Raw genomic sequence first — 21,007 nt, forward strand, 5'->3', positions numbered from 1 at the left:
GTGTGCATGAGGAGCTGGGAGAGGACAGATCCAAGACAGCTGACTAAAACAGGCCAAAGGGAAATTCCACACCTTATGATATCCTGCAGAAAAATAAAGCTCGGGGGGGGGGGGGGGAGGGGGGAGCTGGCCACGAGGGCTGCCAGCTTTCAGCCCTGAAAATAGCTACGACGGACACACAGCAACAGCGCACAACACCACACAGCTCCCGCCAACGGGGCACAGCGCCACCCTCGCGCATGCGTCCTGTCGCCACCCTCCTCCGGGCTCACTCCATTCCTCCTCTCAGCGGGGATGTGCATCTTTACAAGCGCAAGTTTACCCACCTTTTCCCACGTCGTCTTTCTGTAAATTGTAATTATTATTACCTCAAACAGTGATATGGATTATTTGGTGATTCTTAGTTGCATTGAAATAAAGGGCGAAAAGCTCTCTTTGACTTTTCGTCCATCCCCCTCCCTCCGTGTGAATGGTTCAGCCCATCCCGTAGCCTTCCCTGCTCCGGAAGGGGCGTGGCCGCTCTGGGGTCATTGCGGGCTTCGGGCACGCGCCGCCGCTGTTGGCTGAGCGGGGTGCGCGCGGGTGGTTTCACCTCAGCGCCGCTCGCCTTAGCACGGCCCCGCCATGCCGCCGCCCGGGCAGACGCAGCTCCCGGATTGGGACGGCCTGAAGCTCCGCGTGCGGACCCTGATCGCCACGCACCGCGTCATGATCTTCAGCAAGAGCTACTGCCCCTACTGCCACCGGGTGAGGGAGCGCTGCGGGGCCTCGCTTCTCCTGGGCCCTACGCAGCCTCTTCCCTTCCTCGCGGGCTGGAGCAGGCCTGTGGGGCGGCCCCCGGGCGAGGCGGGAAGCTCCGGCCTGGGCAGCGCATGTGGAAGGGGGCGAGAGACCTTGCGGGCACTACGCCGCGCTCTGCCGTGCCGCGTCCTTCCCGCCTATTGGAGCCCACAGCATTGAAGTGATGCGAGGTCCCAGCTGGGTCATCGGCGGTTTTTTGTTTTTTGGGTTTTTTTCCCTCTTCTAGAGCAGATGAGTGAGTGGGAAGCGCTGCATGGTGCTTTTTGCTTTTTTCCCTCTGCTGGGCTGTTAGCTGGAGGTCGGGGTGCTGGCTGCGTTCAACTTAAGCAAAGCTGCTGCTCAGAGGATAGGCTGAGCTTTCTGCTAGTTTTGAAATTGGAGGGAGAAGGCTGACTGTTGCAAGAGAGTAAGTTCTAAATTCCAGCCACAGTGTGTTTTACCAAAGAAAACCTCCTAGTGATGAGTTGTGATGATTAGAAGGAACAGAAATCTTTCTAGCCCTGTTATGTGTGAATCACACATAGCTGTAACTGGTAAGCAAAAGTTGTTAAAGAAAAGCAGGGTCTTCATTAGAATCTTATAATACCATCAGGCTTCACTTATACCTCTCACAGAATCAGGGTGTTTGCGGGTACTGAATCATGAATATTTACAAACACTGTGTAATGAGATATTTAAACCTAATAGTACTGTGCCAGATGTGGATGTAGTGAGGAAAAAATGTGAAAGGAGGTGTGGGATTGAGTTCTGATGGTCTTCAGTGGAGCGGACAACCAGGAAAAGGACTCAAAAGCTGCACTCGTGTGTGTAGTTCGGGCTTAGTCACAGCAGCTCTTGTGAGGGAGGCTATGTTGTGAGCCTACTGTTTGAGTATATACTGAGTATATTCTGCCTCAACTTGCAACTTAGTCGAGGTTTTGGGAAGGGAAGTTTCTGTGTATAAAACAACAGGACAAACAAATCAGTTTCTTCTCACCAAGAGTGTTTTGGCAGAAAGTTAGCATAGTAAGCAGCTGTCCTTTAATGAAACTTGTTTATCTTATCAGTGGAAGTTTCAGAAAATGATTTAATGGTTGGCTGGTTATCTTGCGTAAGTGCAGTCCATCTGACTGAAATGGTATCTTCTTTTGAGGGGATCTGCTTGTTGATGACTTCAGTGCTGTTCTTTGAGAAGTACTTAAAGTTGTCCCTGACTGTATTATTCTTTGTGCTTTCAGTGGTCCTGACCAGTCAACTTTTGGCATGCATGGTGCTCAGTCCAGTGCTTTTTGAGTCATAAGATGGCACAGTAGCTTCTCAAACCTTGGAACTTATTTGTTCATCTCTTTGGCATTGCACTGGGACTTGACTAACACAAGGAGCTAATGAGAAAAATAGGCTTATTGCAGTCCAGTAATTAAATTCCAGATTAATGTCCTTTCCTGCATTTGTATGAAATTTCTCCATTAGACAGCATTAATTGCTTCTGGGAAACAGTCAGATCTGGGGAATACTGTCTTTAGTGCCACAAGGCAGGGAACATGCATCTGGAATAGGGGGAGGCCTCTCTCATGGCCCTTCCTAGGCAGGAGAGTTAAAAGACTTTATGAATGTTAAGTAACAGGTGGTAAATTTGGAGGGGCAGGATGTGAAGCAGAAAAGAGCTGATGGTGAGTTTCCTTGGTTTATGTTCTTTTTTTTGAACTGGAGAGAAAGATAGTATGGTGAAGGAAGCCAGTAGAAATTGTTTGCATTGTGGAGGGATGATTAGAGGAAAGCTTGTGGAGGGAGAAGCCACATGAGACATCATTTGGTAAAAGAAAGAAATATCTGCAATAATATGAGTATTATCATCTCCCTATGAAGACTTATAAAATAGTGAAAGGAACAAGAGAACAAAGGATGATGCAGTGTTCTAATCTAGTCTGTACAGTTAATGAAGTGGATATAATTTGGAAGAGTTGTTACAGCTTGGGTATTTAGCCTATAATCACGTAGTTTCAAATTCATAAAGAGAGAGATATTAGTACTATGCAATGCATCTCACCACGGATGGCAGTTAGCAGTGTGTTTTGGTAACATTAATTGAAACACTGTTGATGTTTATTGCTAGTTCACAGTGCATTCATATTCTAAAAGATACATGGGAAGAATTCTTTGTTTCAAACACCCCAATCCTGGGGCATTCAAGGCAAGGATGAATGGGGCCCTGGGCAACCTGAGCTCCTTGGAGGCAACCCTGCCTATGGTGGGGGTTGGAACCAGATGGTCTGTGAGGTCCTTTCCAACCCAAGCCATTGTATGATTATTTGTTTCAAATGGAAGTAGTCATGCTGGAATTTTAAGATTATAGTTTCCTTAAGATCTGCAAATAACTCTCTAAATGAATTAATTAGGTAGCTGTGTTTGATTGGCATAGCTAGCAGCATGACCAGGCAGTTATGCAGTTTTCTGCAAGTGCGATTCATTGTTCAGTTAAGTCAGGCAGTGGTGGGAAGGGCTGGTGTTAGAATGACTTCCTCATCATAACTGAATCTGACTGCTCGTTAACTTCTTACCTCTCTTGTAAGACTAATGCTAAGTAAGATGTATAAAGAAAACAAAGGGGTTTTTTAGTGTGAGAAATTTCTGGATCTGAACACTGTGATACATTAGAAATTATTTTAAGAGTAGCCAATGTAGCTGTATAAAAACTGCCAGTTATTCCAGGTACGTGTTGTTCTATTACTAAAGGTCATCCAAATCCACAGGAGCATCAGTCAGTTTGGCTATAGCTATTAAATACTAGTTGATATTTGAAATGGCAGACATGCAACATACCATGTTGCTTGAGTTTACTGCATGTGAGACTTAGCTCCCCTAATGACAAAAAGCATCTCCAGGACGAATTCTCTTGAGTGCCAGACCAATTTCTAAGCTTTGTGCAATCTATTTCCATATTTAGTGCTACGTAAAAAATTTTCTGGAGTCTTTTTTTGAAAACCTGAGAAGGCTTTGTATTTTGCAACTTCAGTTGTGCTGCTTGGTCTGGAGAATCCTTAGTGTTTACCAGAAATCATTTCCTGTGTGCTTTCTCTAGACTTCTCATGATCGCTGTTACTTTTCTATTCTTCCTCTTATTTTCTTTTCCAAAGCAAGATCTAGTCTCTCCTGCATGTATTGAAGGTTTCATAACTTTGGGCATATAGTTGTCACTCTTGTTTCTGCTTCATCACCACTAACACATGCGTAATCTATTCATATCATCTATAATCACTGCTTCTAATTAGGATCCTGATATTTGTCTGGTTCTTTTTCTCTACTCTGTATCTTCAGTAGAGAATAAACATCACCTAAAGGCACTGCTTTGAATTTGTCTTTTCTTGTGTAATCCTTTCTTGTTCTAAAACTGTCCTCTGTCCTGTCCTCCCCCTGCTGTCTGTTGTTTCACTGTTTGAGATGCATTTTTTTGTATGTATTTTTTTTAAAGCCACTGATGAAAACTTGCCTTTTGTGTCCTGCTGTTCTGCTGCAGAGTAAAACAGCAGCCAAGTGGAAAATTTTGTGACTTCCCTGCAGAATTGTAGTGTGCCACTTTGTAGCAGCAATCTTCTTTGAGCTTTGCTTTTTTAGATATTTTGTGGCATTCAGCTTGGGCTTATAACAGCAATTGGAGGGCAGGAGCAGTTTTGCTGCTGTTTCCCACTCATTCAGCCCATAGCTGTGGTCACTCCAGTAAGTAAGCAAGCCTTAGAGTGGCATGAGTTTGTAAGGAAAGTTTTTAGGTCTGTGTAAATGGTTTCAGAGATCTGGGACACAGGATGTCTCAGGAAGAGATTGGTTTGTTCAGCCTTAAGAGGAGGATAGAAGGGATTATATTCTTAATCGTCCACTTGATACCTGATAGGCAGAACAGCCACACTCCTCTCAGTTTTAGAGTGAAAGAACAGAGGGCAACATGCACACTGTTAAACAAGAGATATTGCAATGAGATGAAAGGGAAATTCTTCCCTGGGGGTGGTCAAACATGGGAGCAGCCCAGAGTCTTGTGTCATCTGTCCTTGTAGGTATTCAGAACCAACATGGACAGTACTTTGTCCAAGGTGATCCAGCTTCATGTCTGCTCCTGTTTGAGCAGGCAGCTGCACCTGGTGACCTCTGAAAAAGTCCACTCCAACTTCCTTTATTTTGTAGGTGTAAAATTAATGCTGTCATCTATACAAGCAGGGTTTATTTTAGTATGTTATTGTTTCAATATGACGTAAGGAAACTTGTATCATTAATACATAATATAAAAGGTATGTCTGTCTTAATAAAGTTGAAGTCATTAGAAAGTAGAGGGCAGTGAAATACTTGGTGCTTGGCACAGTGACCGCATGGATCACAGTGACATGAAAGGCTTTTATCACATTTAACGTTTTAAAGCACCTTAAATGTGATTCAACTTACTCTGAGTGTTGTCAGTAAGTGTGAGGTTCATCAGAAAGCTGGTTGTTGAAGTATTTTTATTTTCTTTCTTGAATCAACAACAAAGCACACAGAGCTGCCATTGAGAATCCAGGCTGGCAAGGAGCATGCAGAAATTTAGCTACAGCTTCTTGCTAGAGCTGTTCTTATATCAAAACAGTTAGGGTGAAAAGCACATATTTCACCCGATGCCTTACAACATCTCTTTGCCAGAGGTAAGTCGGCCAAGATATATTTTGGGAGTAAATATACCAGCTTTAACATTACCTTGTTATGAAGTATGTCCTTGTCAAACTGTGAGAGCAGTTCACACAATTTCAGTTTTGCTGATTTTACAAAAAGATGTTGCAAATAAAAAAAATCTAACTTCTAAATGGCTGCTTGATTTGAATCTGGTAGTTGTGCTCTGCTCTGTCTGTTCAGAACTAGTATTAGAAGAGGAAGCTTCCTCCCCATGGAGGAAAAAAATAGCTCCATTTGTTGTGTAGGGTGGCTTTTTCCTTTTCAAGGGTCTCATAGAGGTGATTGATTGTTTCCATGCTGGCTACTGAATGCCTGAAACATTTATGTTATGAATGATTTAAATGGGGGAGCAAAAATAAAAGGCGTATAAGTTAGAACTGCTCCTGTCTGATCCTGGAGGCTGAGGCAGATGTTAAACCAGAAACCCGAAATCAGAACTAGAAAAAAATTCCAGTCTTGTCCCAAGCCTCAGAATAGAAGACAAGATAGTTCAAGCACATCTGATGTGCTCTTTGAAGTTGCTCACTGATCTGGATTGTTTTCCACCTGGGCAACGTGTTTCAGTGTCTTGCTGTCAGGAAAACCTTTTCCTGCAGTCTAATAATCTCTTGAAACAGTTCAATCTCATCAGTTATTGCTTCCACCACTACTTTCCTTCTTCATTACGGCAGTCGGTTAATTATTTAAACACGGCTGTTTTTCCACATCTTTTCTTTAAGTTAAACTCATTGACTGCTTAGATTAATTGTTCTCCACTTGTTCTAAATCTTTTCTGTAATGCAGTGACCAAAACTGCAAGACTGAATACAGGGCTGGTAGGCTTGAGCTGCCCTTGCTCTGTATGCTTAGGGATTACTCTTGTGGCTTTTTATAATGGCTTTTTTGCTTAACAGTGTTTGTTTTGCAAGTTATCTTTAATCCCCATTCTTTCTTTCCTTAGTACTTGGGAAATCTGACTGCTGCATTATTTTTCTTCATGATATTTTTCTACATAGCAATTACTGTCATTGTTTTTGCCTGTTCAGGGGATGTTGAGATCTGCAGCTAAGCCAATTGTATAAAGAAGTTGTCTCTTAAGATCTGTTGAACTTGTAATAGGAGATTATCTGTGGCATACTTTGTTTGAATGCTGTTAAATAGCCTGACTTTAAATGAGGACTGTGCAAAATGTAGAATTAGCGACAAACTATGAAAGATATCTATGGCTATACCCTCAAAGAATTATAATCGAGTCTTAAGTCCTTATGCATTTGTATAATTGAGAATTAAAAGGATGCATTGGACCTTGTGGAAGCTTTGCCTTGGCAGTCTGCCTGGGTACAAAAACATTGTGTCCTTTTCTGTTACAGGTAAAAGAACTCTTCAGCTCGCTAGGTGTACAGTACTATGCTTTGGAACTGGATGTAACTGGTAAGTGGCAGAAAGAAAGTGTATCAGGTGTTGCTTAATGTAACTAAAACTGGGTGGATGTGCATGGCTTTAAACTGTCTTGAACTAACGGTAAGTCTTAAGGAATCGTGGAAAGGACTCGTGAGGATCATTGAGTCTCAACTTTAAGTGTACAGAGATGAAAAAGTAGTTGGGCTTCATTATGGATTTTAGTGTGGGGGATACATTTTTAATTTCACTGAAGGTCCTCTTTCGGTACAAGCCACCTAATAACTGTATGTGCAGAGGATGTGAGATCTGGTTTCTCCTTTGGGAGTCTCATCTTTCAGGAAGAAGCCTTTGGTAGTTTTCTCTTACCTCTGTTATGGCTTTTAGATGAATTGTTAATGTTTGATGTGGTGTAACAGTGACATTCAGAGGGAAAGCTGCTGAGTCATTGGTAAGAGTGTGAATTCCACAGTCTTGACTGTTATCCATTTGAGTTTTTTCTAAAGCCTTTACTTCCACCACTCCTGCAGCGTGTTATACATGTGTATGTAATGCATGTAGTTTTAAGAACAAAGTTTCTAAAATAATACTGAGTTCTTCATCACACCATTAGTAAGCTGTTGATTATGGATCATCATTCATATGATTTTATATTTTATTTTTCCTATGCATAGAAAGAAAACGTAGTTTCTAATCCTTTCTTTTCAAGTGTGTTTAAGCAGTATTTGAGGGGGAAAATGTGTTAGTAATCCAAGTACCTCTTCTGACTTATCTCAACTTTCATTAATTAAAAAGTAAAAAAATACTATAAACTAGGCATGGCCTTGTATATACACAATACAGCTCTCTGATTGATTGATTTCCTGAAATTACTTGTAATTAAGAAAATGTTTCTTTTGCAGTTATTTCAATCACTGATGATAAATCTTGGAGTATAGAGATTTCTAACCAGTGATTACTGTAAAATCTTCCCACATTTACTACTGTACAACTATTGAGAGCTCTAAACTGAGGCTGCCTATTGGTGCTGGTGATTCAGATGTCAGGTCAGGCAATGATGGTCTTAAAACAGGAAGATTTCAAGCAGTGTGGCAGATAGAAAAAGCTTGAAGATGTTGTGAACGTGACCACGTTTATTCTTCTGATCTCCAAATTCTTGTAATTACAAAGCTGCTGGGCAAAACTGTGTGCATTTAAGTGGAACAGAACTCCAAAACCAGACAATTCTACTGGGGAAAAAAAGCTGTCTGTATGATTTCTTGTTTTATCTAATGTGTGTGTGTGTGTATACATACATACATATATATATATATATATATATACATACACACATATATATATATATATATACATACACATATATATATATACATACATATATATATATATATAAAATATACACATAGCTAAATTGTATTTAATTCTTTGCATCTATTATGAGTTTTTAGTAATATTTAGACTAATACAAAAAATAATGTGTAAGTATATGTAGAAAGATAAATATATTTGAAATTTAAGTGTGGTACCAAATGTTATACTGCCAGAATGGGATTCTGGAAAGAATCCAGAAAACATGGGGCTAAACTTGATTACTTCAACTACTTCAGCCTGAAGTTCTTTGACTTGAAGTACCTGTTTATCCTCCATATTTTAGCCAGCCTTTTCACAAACTATTTTGTGTTGAGTCTATGTAGAAATGTGATGCCCAGGAAATAATGGTTTTCTGTATATGTTGCAGTCTACACCTTTAAAATGTCAGCTTGTATAAAAAGCCCCTTCTTGAAAGTAGTTGTTTAATGTACCTTTCTCATTTGTTTTTAGATGATGGGCCCAGTATTCAGCAAGTGTTAGTGGAGCTAACTAATCAGAGGACTGTGCCTAATGTTTTTGTCAATGGAAAACACATAGGTGGCTGTGATGCAACTTACAAGGTAACTTCCTTTAAAAATAACTGGACTAGACAAGAGTGGGGGTGATGTTAGGTGATGTGCTCCTGCTGTCTAGCTTGGTGAATTAACTTAGGCTCTGCGTTTCTGTTACAAATATGCAAGTGTGCATTTTCTTGAATTTGTCTGCAGACAAACTCTTAGAAAGTTTGTGCAGCACTCAATCTAAACTGTAGGACTGAGGAAATAGGCCATCAAGTATTTTTAACTTGTGCATTCTGTGGCCTGAAGTCTGTTGTGTAAATGAAACACAAACATGTTTGAGTCTTTTCCAGGATCATAAACTTAACAATTGCAGCATTTTTGGGGATCCCCTTTTCAGAGCAGACTTAGCTAGATCAAATTGCTTGGAGTCCTTGGCCATACATATAAAAATCTAGGAACAGCTGTGTTTTCTGCTATAATATTGAAGGGGAAGTAATTTGAGTGGTCTAGGTCAGAAAAGGCATTGTATTTCAGTTTTTGCTTAGAAACATGTGGTGACTTGATTTTACAGGCTTATGAGAATGGAACACTGCAAAAACTTCTTGGTAATGTCAAAGATGCGGAGACCTATGATTATGACCTCATTATTATTGGTGGTGGCTCAGGCGGACTCGCTTGTTCCAAGGTATGACATGAACAAGTTGTGTATGAAACTTCGTCAAAAAATAAGTTTCCATATTAATCACGGTAGAATAAAACAGTATATATGATGATGATTAATAGTGTTAGTCTTGTTAATGAATCAGTAGCAGTACTGGTAGTTTGCTCATTCAAAGAATGACAGCCTGTACGGACCACTTCCTAGAGAATGACTAAACTCAAGTCTTGATCTAATAATAGGTTTTAGGCTCCTAGCTGAAAGTGGAACTTTTAAGTATCTCCTCTTTATGTGCAGTGTACAGGCGATTGAATGCTTCCAAACAGTAGTCTGGAAAACTTGCAGACTGTTCTTGAAGTACTTCTGCATATTAGGATCCAGGACTACCAGTAATCTAAAATAAAGTGTTTTCAACTGTTACCTGAATGACCTGTTTCACGCTTCATTATTCCTTCTAGCTCCTTTTTCAGAAATAGTAACAGATTATGCACCTCTTTCACAGTTAGCTGTTATTCAGAGTGCCACTAGGCCTCAGATGCAGGTTCAGTTTTCTACATGAGGAATTTGAACCCATGTTTCCAACTTCTCAGCCATCTTAGCTGTCAGTTTTTGGTTTGGACACGGTGAGGTTGCTCTTGGTAACCTTGCTGACTTCTATACAACAATACAGTTAAGCATGCAGCTATAACTAGATCAACGTAAGAAAGGTAGAGAAGGAGATAGGACATTGTACTTCATTCTAATTTGTGGGAGAAGGTGTGAGTTCTTCCTCCAGAATTGTGTGTATATCGTAATAGTCAGTCACAGGTGGTTGATGTGGCTTCAGTGTCCTTGCACTGAAGAGGGCTTCTGAAAGGCTCTCTTATTTCCTGTCATTACAATATAATAAGCTGTTAAACATAAATCTCCCTCCACTTTGCCCCACAACTCCTTAAGTTGGCTAGTTGTTTTCAGAATGCTAGAAATCTTTCCTCGGTGCCTTCTGGGACATGAACGATAAACTTGGTGGTAATTACCAACTTGTTCAGAGTGGAAGAGTTCAGTTATTTGAAAAATAGGACATAAGTGGGTAACTCTAAACTTGTTTTATCTAGGATCACAGTAATTGTATGCAGAAGCTCTTAAACAGATTGGATCAAACCTTTAGGTGCTCTTAAAAAAAAAAATCTAATATTGAGTAGATTCGCTCAAGTGCTTGGTCATCCTGTGGATATAGGGCTGTTCAGTTTGAAATGGAAATTAGGTGGATATCTAATCAAAGCTCTGGCTTCAAGCAGGGTGAGCTAAGGTTATGCAGGGCCTTATTTGGGTCTTGAAAATGTTCAAAATCTTGGGGCACCAGTGTGTCTGGGAATTCCTGCTTGACTGTCTTCATGGAATTAAGTTTGTTCTTCGTACTCTTATTTCAATGTAGGGACTTTGTCTTTTATCCTTCTACCACTTGCCACTGCAGCGAGCATGACTCCAGTACTGTAACTCCTGGCACTGGAAGGTTGTTATCTACCCCCATAACCTTTTCTTCAGACTGAAGAAGCCCAATTTTCCTATTATTCTCATAGGACATGAATGTTTGATAGTAGAGAAGGTAGAAAAGGTACACATGGTAATGAGACTGACTAGCAAAAGAGCCTTTTATTTGTGCTAAGTATATCATCAGTGCAAACAAGCAGTCATGTTTCTTGGTTAAGGAAATGTTTGTTAATGCTGGTTTATCTTCCTTTTTTTTTTTTTTTATACAGGAAGCTGCTACCTTGGGAAAGAAAGTGATGGTATTAGATTATGTTGTGCCAACGCCCCTGGGAACCACCTGGGGTAAATACAGTGTTTGAGTACCAGTGAGAAATGTATTGATTTGTAAGATGTTGTGGATTTGTATTCTTCAAAATTATGGCAGAATTCTGTAATTCTGAAACATAACAAAAGAGTTGCTTTCCTGACATGCCTGGATGGTTATTTCTGTTTTCTGTATTGCTAGCTCTCTGTTCTTTGTTAAATGTTGTTATAATTCAGTTACAAACTGTGGCCAAATGTGTATCTGTGTGTGTTCACAATCTTTTGTCTGTGTTTAATACTTCTCAGTTCATCTGGTTTTATTTCATAAATGACTGATCTAGGTTATGTCTAAAACAGTGTGACTGTATGGGTGTGCATGTCTCACCTTTTTATAATTAAACAGCTGCTGTCTGACCTTATTAATGCTATTGGCAATTGAGAAATAGTAAGGAATTTCAATGGTCAGACTGAGTCGAAGTGTGAATGTGCTTTCATAGCCTTAAAGCAAATTCGTATTTCAGATTCCACAGAATAGATAATACTGAACTCTGGGTTTTTTGTCACGCTTTCTTGCTGATCCAACTAACTTGCAAAGCACCCTGTAAGTAGCTATCCTGGATCTACATTGAAGATATCACACTAAACCTCTTGGCTGGATGAGTCAAACGACTTCTTAAATGGAATACAAACTTGTAACCTTGGTGTACTCATTTTAAAATGTTTCTAACAGCAGAATTTCATGTTAGTTTTGTTGCATTATCATGAACTGATATATAAGTGACTATGCCAAGCATGTACAGAAGCATGAATATTTTGTTCCTGCAAGCAATAACATGATTCTTCCCGTCTTAGGACTTGGTGGTACATGTGTAAATGTAGGTTGTATTCCCAAGAAGCTAATGCATCAAGCAGCACTTCTGGGGCAGGCACTCAAAGATTCAAGAGCATATGGCTGGCAGTATGAAGAGCAAGGTTAGTAAGAACATGGGACAGACAGGACTGTATACAGATGACTCTAAGATAGTTATGACAGTTCTATGTACTTCAAACTTAGGTAACTGTTGAACTCTGCTTCTGTTTACCAAGTAAATAAGAACGATTCTTCCTTCTTGATCCTTCTTTCATACATTAAAAAAATCTTTAAGATTAGAAGCTAGTTGTTTTGTTCCTGGTATTATCTCAAATAAATAGATGAGCTTCTTGGATGGTCTTATTTCAGATAGTTACAAGTCAGGTAAATATATCACGATGATTTAAGACTCTTATAGACATAATCATTACTAATAATGATGGCTGCTTAACAAGATGTACAATGAATAAGATTTGAGCTTTTAATACTTCATTTGGTTTCTAAAATATGAAATTAATGGCTTGTTTCAGTTAAACACAATTGGGAGACCATGGTAGAAGCAGTTCAAAACTACATTGGCTCTTTAAACTGGGGCTATCGATTGTCCTTAAGAGAGAAATCTGTGACATACCAAAATGCCTATGGAGAATTTGTTGAGCCACACAAAATTAAGGTATGTGTTATGTTTAAAAGATCTTATTTAGTTGAGAGGGAAAATTTGGGCTCTTGAGCTGCCATTTAAATTCCATCTAGGAAAAAAATCTTCATTCTGACATTGCCTACTGCATTCAGCCTAAAAGAAGTTGTTCCTGAAATAAGTTAACGATTCAAATTGATGTTTTGCTTTGTTACATGTCACAGTGCAAGTTACTAGATTGGCAAACATAGGAGTAATGTGGATATTGGTTAAACTGAAGTCTTGCATGAATATGACCAGGTAGTTTCTCTCAGTGGCTGGCTTTGCTGAAGGTGAGCTGTCCGAGCCAAAAAAAAAAAAAAAAGCAGTAACAATATAACACTTGGAAACTCTTCGGACTAAGATACGTACTGCATTCTGCACAGACTGCAGAAATTAAATTTGGATTAAGCACTTGCATAATAGTGCTAGATAGAAACATATGCTGCATCAGCATAAGAATTAAACTGTCTTGCAAGACAGAGCATGTGCTGGCAGTCCTGCTATGAGTGGTAGTAGTGTAGCAAGGTTAACGTAGAAGAATTGCGTTTTGAACAAAACTATCTGGATCAGTGGCTACAATTGTCTGTTTTCAGTATGAGCTTATGAAGCTAACTGTTTCAGTGTCTGCATATGCAGGTTATCTGCTTAGTAGTGCTCTTTTTCTACAAATAAAGTAGAACAGAAACTTTCAGTAATAGGTTGTACTTGATGAACCTCTGAGATCCCTTCCAACCTGTGCTATGTGACAACTTGCTGGGGAGGAAGCTTCTCTTTCTGTATTGGTAAATAAAGAACAAGAATGAAGATTGGATTTCAGAAGAGATGTTGGCAGGATAAAATTCCCTGAGGGCCTTTAGAGATCAAGAAAGTAACTAAATCACTTTAAATTCATTTAAAATAGGGTATTAGGCCCTCCTAAAGCATTTAAGTAGATTCTATTTTTATTTTTCTAAATTAGCATAAGAAGTGATTGATGTTATTCTGTAATTAGTTGGGCTTTTCTTAGAAGCAAGGGATGGAAGAGCACCCTTCATTTGCTGTGGGTTTTTATAATTTAAAGTTACCAACTACTCATGTGGATCTGATTGTTCATATGAGCAGAATTCAAGCAGTAGAGGATTTCAGGTGCTGTAACCTACAAGAACAGAGTAATAGTCTATGCTTTAAGCACGTAGTTCATCAGTGATCTGTATGGCCTGTCTAAATGTTTGAAACTACTTGCACGTATGTTCTTAAATATATCTACAATGTTTAGGTGAAGATTGTTTTTTGTTTTTCACTTCATTGTAAAACCTATTTGTATGGTAAAGACTTTTGTGTCTATATAAACAGGCAACTAATAGAAAAGGACAAGTAACCTATCACACAGCGGAGACTTTTGTCCTGGCAACAGGAGAAAGGCCTAGATATCTGGGTATTCCTGGAGATAAAGAATACTGTATTACAAGGTGAGATTAAAAGGCATAACGGGCTGAATTTTCTTTGCTCTAATGCTTGCAAAGACCTGTATTAAAAGAGCCATGCGACTTCTTTTCTTTTTAGTGATGACCTCTTCTCCCTGCCTTACTGCCCTGGCAGAACACTAGTTGTGGGTGCTTCCTATGTGGCACTGGAGTGTGCAGGATTTCTTGCTGGTTTAGGTCTCGATGTCACAGTCATGGTGCGTTCCATACTCCTTCGAGGCTTTGACCAAGAGATGGCAGAAAAAATAGGTGCCCACATGGAAACGCATGGTGTAACATTCATAAGAAAGTTTGTACCTACTCAGGCAAGTGCTTTCTTAGCTTCCTTCTCTTTGTGCAAAATTACCTTAAACAACAGAGGTTTAAAAAAAAAAAAAAGCAAATAAAGATACGCTTTCTATTGCTTAGGATCATTCTAATCTTGCAAATCTTTATACAGGTAGAAAGGCTGGAGGATGGCACACCGGGAAGACTAAAAGTGACAGCAAAGTGTACTGAGGGTCCAGAAATTTTTGAAGGAGAATATAACACTGTAAGCACTTCTGGATTTGAAATAACTAAATATTACAGTGCTGTGAAAATGTATTGAAGTACTTTAGAATCTGTTCAGGATAAGGCAAAGAGCAGTATTTCCTGGCAAATAATTCAAGTAGCTTCCTGGCAGGAGGGGGGGGAAAAAAAAAAAAAGGAATTGAATAATCATCTCCAGTTGCACCTTATCAGCAAAAGAGGTGAAACTTAACTGAGTGGAATTCAGCCTTTGTGCACATTGTTGTTCTGTTTTGTTCTGTAGCTAATGTTGCATTTCTGAAATAAGCTGCATGTGAGGGACGCTGGACTGGTGACTCCTCTTCATAAAATTTTTTTGAGAAGTCACTTCAATTATGAATGCTTTAAAGCTGTTTCAGAGGAAAGTAAAACCTAATCAGCTTTACACTTCTTTAAAGTTACTGTATGTAATTCTTTTAGGTTTTGTTAGCCATTGGTCGGGATGCATGTACCAGAAATATTGGCTTACAGACAATTGGTGTCAAAATCAATGAGAAGTAAGTATTGCTCAGCTCCTATAAGCCACTGATTTATTTTAACTTCTTTTTAATAATATCTAATGATACTGACACTTTTTGTTAAACCTCTTTTTTTTTTTTTTTTTTTTAAGCCAAGCAATTACATGAATCTTTGACATCTTATCTGTCCTGGATTTGAGTACAATTTCTCAAATTTCATTTCCATAAAAGAACTATTCTAGTACCTATTTGTTGGCTGCTGCACTCCTGGAATGCACTTAATATTTACTTAATATGTTCAGAAACTACAGTCTAGTACTCTGTTAATTTCTGAGGGGAAGCCTGCTAAAAATAAAACTTTTAATTTTTCAAGGTTTTAGTGTTCGCTTCAGCATTTCTTGATAGCTGTTCCACATATGTGAGCTTAAGCTGTAGATCTACAGGAATCTTAGTATATTTGTGATGGTTCTTTCTTACATTTTTTTTTGTAGTAGGCTTTTAAGTCTTCAAGTAATGCTGTAGTCCTGGATCTTATTTGGCAAGTCAGTCTGAGGATTTAAAGAAGTAAACTTCACACTCCCTTACAGATTTTGATTTCTCCCTAGAGTCAGTTGCAAAACGTGGTACAAAGGAAGAGGCAGGATTATGTAGATCAGAGAGAGAAGAATTAGTCATCTTGCAGCAGCTAGAAATTTATTAAACAAGCTTATTATAGAATCATAGAATCACCAAGGTTGGAAAAGACCTAAAAGATCATCCAGTCCAACCATTCACCTATTCCCAATAGCTCCCACTAAAGCTCCCACCTATTCAGGCTCTTGGTGGTGCATAGCGCTAGGACAAGGCGTAGTGGCCTAAAACTTGAACATAGGAAGTTGTGTACTAACATGTGGAAGAACTCCTTCATGGTAAGGATGACAGAGCACTGGAACAGGTTGTCCGGGGAGGCTGTGCATTCTCCTTCAATGGAGATATTCAATACCCAAGTGGATGTCTACCTGTACAACCTACTGTAGGGAACCCGCTCTAGCAGGAGGTTTGAACTGTGATCTCTTGAGGCCCCTTGCATTGTAATTCTGTGATTTAAACATGTGACTGATGCAGCTTTTTTTTTTTTGTGATCTGTATGGTATTCAAGTAAAAAATCAAATGTCCAAAGATTTCTGAGCAGCTTAGTTGTCATCAAATTTGTATTGAAAACTGACTTCAACCATGTAGAAGCTTTGAAGAGCTTGCAAATGAAGTAGAAAAGACGTGTACTTATTTTAAGTACTAAGCATGTTTTCTGAACATCTTTGTGGCAGAACATCTCCCTCTTATTAGTTTTTGGAGGCTTCTGAGGAAGGTTGTGATATTGAACTCTGTTCTGTTTTCTGTTGTTTTGTTTTAAAAAGGAATGGGAAAGTACCAGTAAATGATGAAGAACAAACCAATGTGCCTTATGTTTATGCTATTGGGGATATCTTGGATGGAAAGCTTGAACTTACTCCTGTTGCCATTCAGGCAGGGAAACTCCTGGCCCGCAGGCTCTATGGTGGTAGTTCCACAAAGGTAAATCTGTAAGAAAACAATTTTAATTTCAATACTTTTTGCCTCAGACTTTCAATACTTTTTGCCTCAGACGGGTCGATTTGTCTGTGTGACTGTGGGGACTGAGAGCATTTGGTAAACAAAAGAAAAGGCTCATAAATTTTCTTATGAATTACTGATTGCACAGTCTAAATATATATTCTGCATTTTCAGTGTGACTATGTCAACGTACCAACGACAGTGTTTACTCCTTTAGAGTATGGCAGCTGTGGGCTAGCTGAAGAGAAAGCCATAGAACAATATGGAGAGCAAAATTTGGAGGTGAGAGCACTCAATATTTGATTATCCTGGAGCTTGATGTTTTTTGTCTGTAGAGGTTACCTCAATGGGCCTTTGACCATGAAAGTGTTGTCATAAGATGAAGTTACTGGACTCCTAGAAATTCTCAACTGGACTCGATAACAGTAGAGTTGTGTGTAGCAGTTTGCATGCTGCTGAGAAGTGTTTGATTTCAGGAGGCCAAAATCAGGTTGCAAAGCTGTGGGTAGCTTTTTCTCTTGTAAGAGTGTAAGTACTGTTAATGCTGAAGTATACCCAGACTCCTGGGACCGCCAATTCTGTATGTGTTCTCTATACCTAAATTGGGTATAAACTTCTCCTGATCTTTTTCTTAGACTTCAGGAGAGTCGGCTGTAATTTGTTTTACCCTGATTTCTGGCTTCAATGGTCCCTTGAAGACAGTTCTCTTATGTCCTTCAAATACACTTTGTTATTTAGCATCTGTTTTAATTGCTTTGCACAGTAGGGTTAAGTAGAGAGAAACTAGATATTAAATTTATACTAATTTAAAAACTTTTCTCTCTGCAATTTAAATCATAATCTGTAGCTGTATTAAATTGAGTGTTGAAGTTAGAGCATGTGTTTTTAACCAAGCGTTCCTCTAACTTTTGGAAGATGGACTGGGTGAGTGTGGGGGTGGTGGGGAGAGAGAAGAAAACGCTGTATTGTAACAAATAATCAAAATGTAGTGGGTTAAATGTCAAATCACCTATCAGGTATGGCTTGAAAAAATAAACATTGATTGAATTCATCGGACAATTATGTTTCTGTCTTGTCTTCCTCAGGTTTATCACAGTTTGTTCTGGCCACTTGAATGGACAGTACCAGGTAGAGATAACAATACTTGTTATGCAAAGATTATCTGCAATAAACTTGACAGTGTAAGTAGCAAACCAAAGTGTGTGTGTTCAGTGTATTCATAATTTGTTTGGACCAGCCAGACGTTTAATATTTTATCTGTCTTGACTTAGGCCAGCTCTACCTGTTAATGTAAGCATAGTTTTAATAGATTTAATCACTTCAGAAAGATTGTTTGATGCGTGCTGTGTGGGTTTCAGCTGTTTCAGCAAATGATAGTTTATGGATTATGAAATTTCATCCTGAATTTAAGGATGAATTCGTTGAAGAAATTCTCCAGCATTTTTCTTCAAGTTTTGAATTGCTGTACTATTTACAGTCCTGGTTTAAGCTTCTGGACTTTTGTGGGGTTGGGTTTTTTTTGCCGTGCGCTTTTTGCAGTGTTCAAATGTTTGTGTGTTTAGCAGAAACCTGTAAAACATCTTGATCCTACAACCTCAGTGATAAGAATTTCTGGTGGTTGGTGGGATTTCTTGCAAAAAAACCCACCTCTGTGGGAAAACCTGTCTGATACAAATACTTTATTTAAAATGACTTTGGAGAGAAGGAATTATATGATTAAATAGCTTATTTCCTCTTATCTTAGCCATACTTACTCTTCCTTATTAACCTACTTACGCCTTTCTCAAAGACTGCATTTACTGAAGGCAAAAACTGCCAAATGAAAACCCTGGAGGGGAGACCTGCCTTACAGAACCTACTTTTTTCTAGTATGGTGGTGGTGGAAATGTAAATAAAGAATTTGTTGTTTCTTGCAAATTATGGTCAGACCTGTACTAGAGCTGCTCTGGTGTTGTGGAACATTTTGGGAAAATGTTTTAAGCCAAATTTTGTATTTCTCTCAGTAAATCAATTAATTCAGCAAACTGAAACAGGCGACAGTAATTTTAATCTCACTTCTGTAGGCTCCAGCTACAACTGTAGATCTGTAGATCTTGCTACAGAGACAACTTGCTCAAAATACAAACCTACTATTTTTTGAAGGAAATTCTTAATAGTTTGGGGGAAGAAGAGAACAGCCAGTGAAGCTGTTCAGTATCAGATGTTTTTAAGACAACATAAGCAGCTCCTTCATGTGAATTGATTGTAGAAAAAAAAAATTTAAATCTGAACATACTGCTTACCTACAAAATAATAGATTAGAATTTTGTCAACTGCAGTTTAGTTTTAATATCTTTGAGTCTTTTGAGTGCTGTTCAAGAATTATAAAACTCATGTTAAAGCTTGTTTTCTTCTGATACAATGGTATGGAAGGCTGAAATAAGCCACAGAACTATCTTCAGAGTGGCTTGTGGGTTTCTTCTTCTTCCCCTCCCAAGACTATGTTGTTGACCTGCTGGCATAGCATATACATTTAGGTGTAGGAGTTTATGTGCTGAAGCTGCGTTAAATGTTACCTACTTCACTAATTCTTGTTTTCTTCTCACCTCAAAGAACCGTGTGGTGGGATTTCATGTTCTCGGACCTAATGCTGGTGAAGTTACCCAAGGTTTTGCAGCTGCAATAAAATGTGGTCTCACCAAGGAACTCCTTGATGAAACAATTGGTATCCATCCGACTTGTGCAGAGGTAAGGGCCAAAAGAGCTTTATTTCAAACCTACTTGCGAAGGTGGTTACTTAGATGCAAGAAATGAGTACTGAAGTGCATTTTATACTGAGTGTTGTTTAGTATTTGCTTAACTTCTGACTACAAGATGTTGAGATGTGATAGGCGTCAATTGTGTGCTGCAACTTTTTCCACTGTAGCAATTTGAGGAACTCTAGTATTGTTATTTCACAAGAGGAGCCTGATAGCCATGTGGATTATGATACAGAGCAATAGTAAATAAGCAATTGTTTTGCTATCTTGCAGGTGTTCACTACAATGGATATTACAAAATCTTCAGGACAAGACATCACTCAACGGGGCTGCTGAGGTTAAACCTGCTGTCTTTCTTGTTTTCATACTGTTCACACTTAGTTCTGTGGAAGTCCTTTACATCGAACTGTTGTGGGATAAAATAGACATTTGCATCAGTACTACTGTATGTAGTGCAGTGGGGAGTGGTGCTGCAGTAAGGCTTCCTCACTAAATAGTGTTGCAGTGGAAACAGTAATACAGCAGGGAAATCTTGAACAGAAAATCCTGATTTTGCTTGGAATCAGCACTAACGTGCTTTTTTGACGTTCTGGCTCAAAACCTTACTGTGAGGTGAGCTGTAACTGATGGCTGCCATGCAAGGTTGGGAGATATTTTCATCCAGTCAGATGACTGAACTTCTCCTGAAGGAAATCCTCAAGTTGCACAAATTAAAGCTGACACTTCTAAGCTCCAGAATCTTGTCTAAATGCCTGAAGTAGAAGACAAATATATAACTGAATGAATCTTACCAGCAGTTTAAAGTTATCTAATTTCATTGATGCATCTTGTTTTATTTAATTGTGTGTCTAGTTGAGGCAAGATGGGCACAAATTGGATGCAGTGGATGAACAGTGCAGTTAAAGTACTACTATCACCCTTCAACCAGTCTAAAACTTCAAAACTTTGAAGATGTTGCTGCTGTTACATTCGTAGTTTGACCTCAGGTGGCATTATGTCTTTAAGATGAGAAATTGAATTGTAGGAATTCTGTGTGTCAGGGTTGAAGAGCATAAGTGCAGGACCTTGTCAATTCTCTCTTGCTATTTATGGCTGTACTTAGTGCTAACAGTCTCAAATCTAGCTTCAGCTCTAGTGTAAAACATCACAGAACCCAGAAATGTTACATCTATATTTTTCTGTGTAGTATTGAAATTTGAAAGAGAAGAATCTCAGAATAATCTGCCCTGTTAATATAGTAAATGCCTGTCCATGATGGTAACATGTATTGCATAGAATGTCTCTTTGGAGCATGTGTTGCAGCAGAGAACAGTGACTTGGTATGCTGTCATACTTTGTGTAGTGTTGTGTACAGTCATTACTCTGAAGTTTTCTTCCATCCCAGCCTTCTGCTCTGGGGGAATTATGCTTGAATTTGGCTCTTAGTTTTGTTCAAAGAGATGCTTTGAAAGACTGTTTTGAACACTGTATTATATTAAACAATTTTTAACTATTTAATCTGATGTAATATGGCATTTGAAGTTCAATAAATAGCACAACATTTTGTTGTCTGA

The 21,007-nt window shown here is 38.9% G+C and overlaps 1 protein-coding gene across 1 annotated transcript; it reads left to right on the forward strand.

Moving 5' to 3' along the window:
- Positions 1-531: 531 nt before the first annotated feature.
- TXNRD3 (thioredoxin reductase 3) lies at positions 532-21,007 on the forward strand. The gene is made up of 16 exons (XM_052678729.1): positions 532-747; positions 6,819-6,879; positions 8,668-8,777; positions 9,289-9,402; positions 11,115-11,187; positions 12,001-12,120; positions 12,529-12,671; positions 14,010-14,125; positions 14,220-14,449; positions 14,584-14,672; positions 15,110-15,186; positions 16,542-16,698; positions 16,891-16,998; positions 17,802-17,897; positions 19,309-19,443; positions 19,728-21,007. The coding sequence occupies exons 1-16, from the start codon at positions 625-627 to the stop codon at positions 19,788-19,790; spliced, it is 1,815 nt and encodes a 604-aa protein (XP_052534689.1). The 5' UTR covers positions 532-624; the 3' UTR covers positions 19,791-21,007.

The sequence above is a fragment of the Tympanuchus pallidicinctus genome, unplaced genomic scaffold (genome assembly GCF_026119805.1).
Source record: "Tympanuchus pallidicinctus isolate F22 unplaced genomic scaffold, pur_lepc_1.0 scaffold17, whole genome shotgun sequence".
Lineage (NCBI taxonomy): Eukaryota > Metazoa > Chordata > Aves > Galliformes > Phasianidae > Tympanuchus > Tympanuchus pallidicinctus.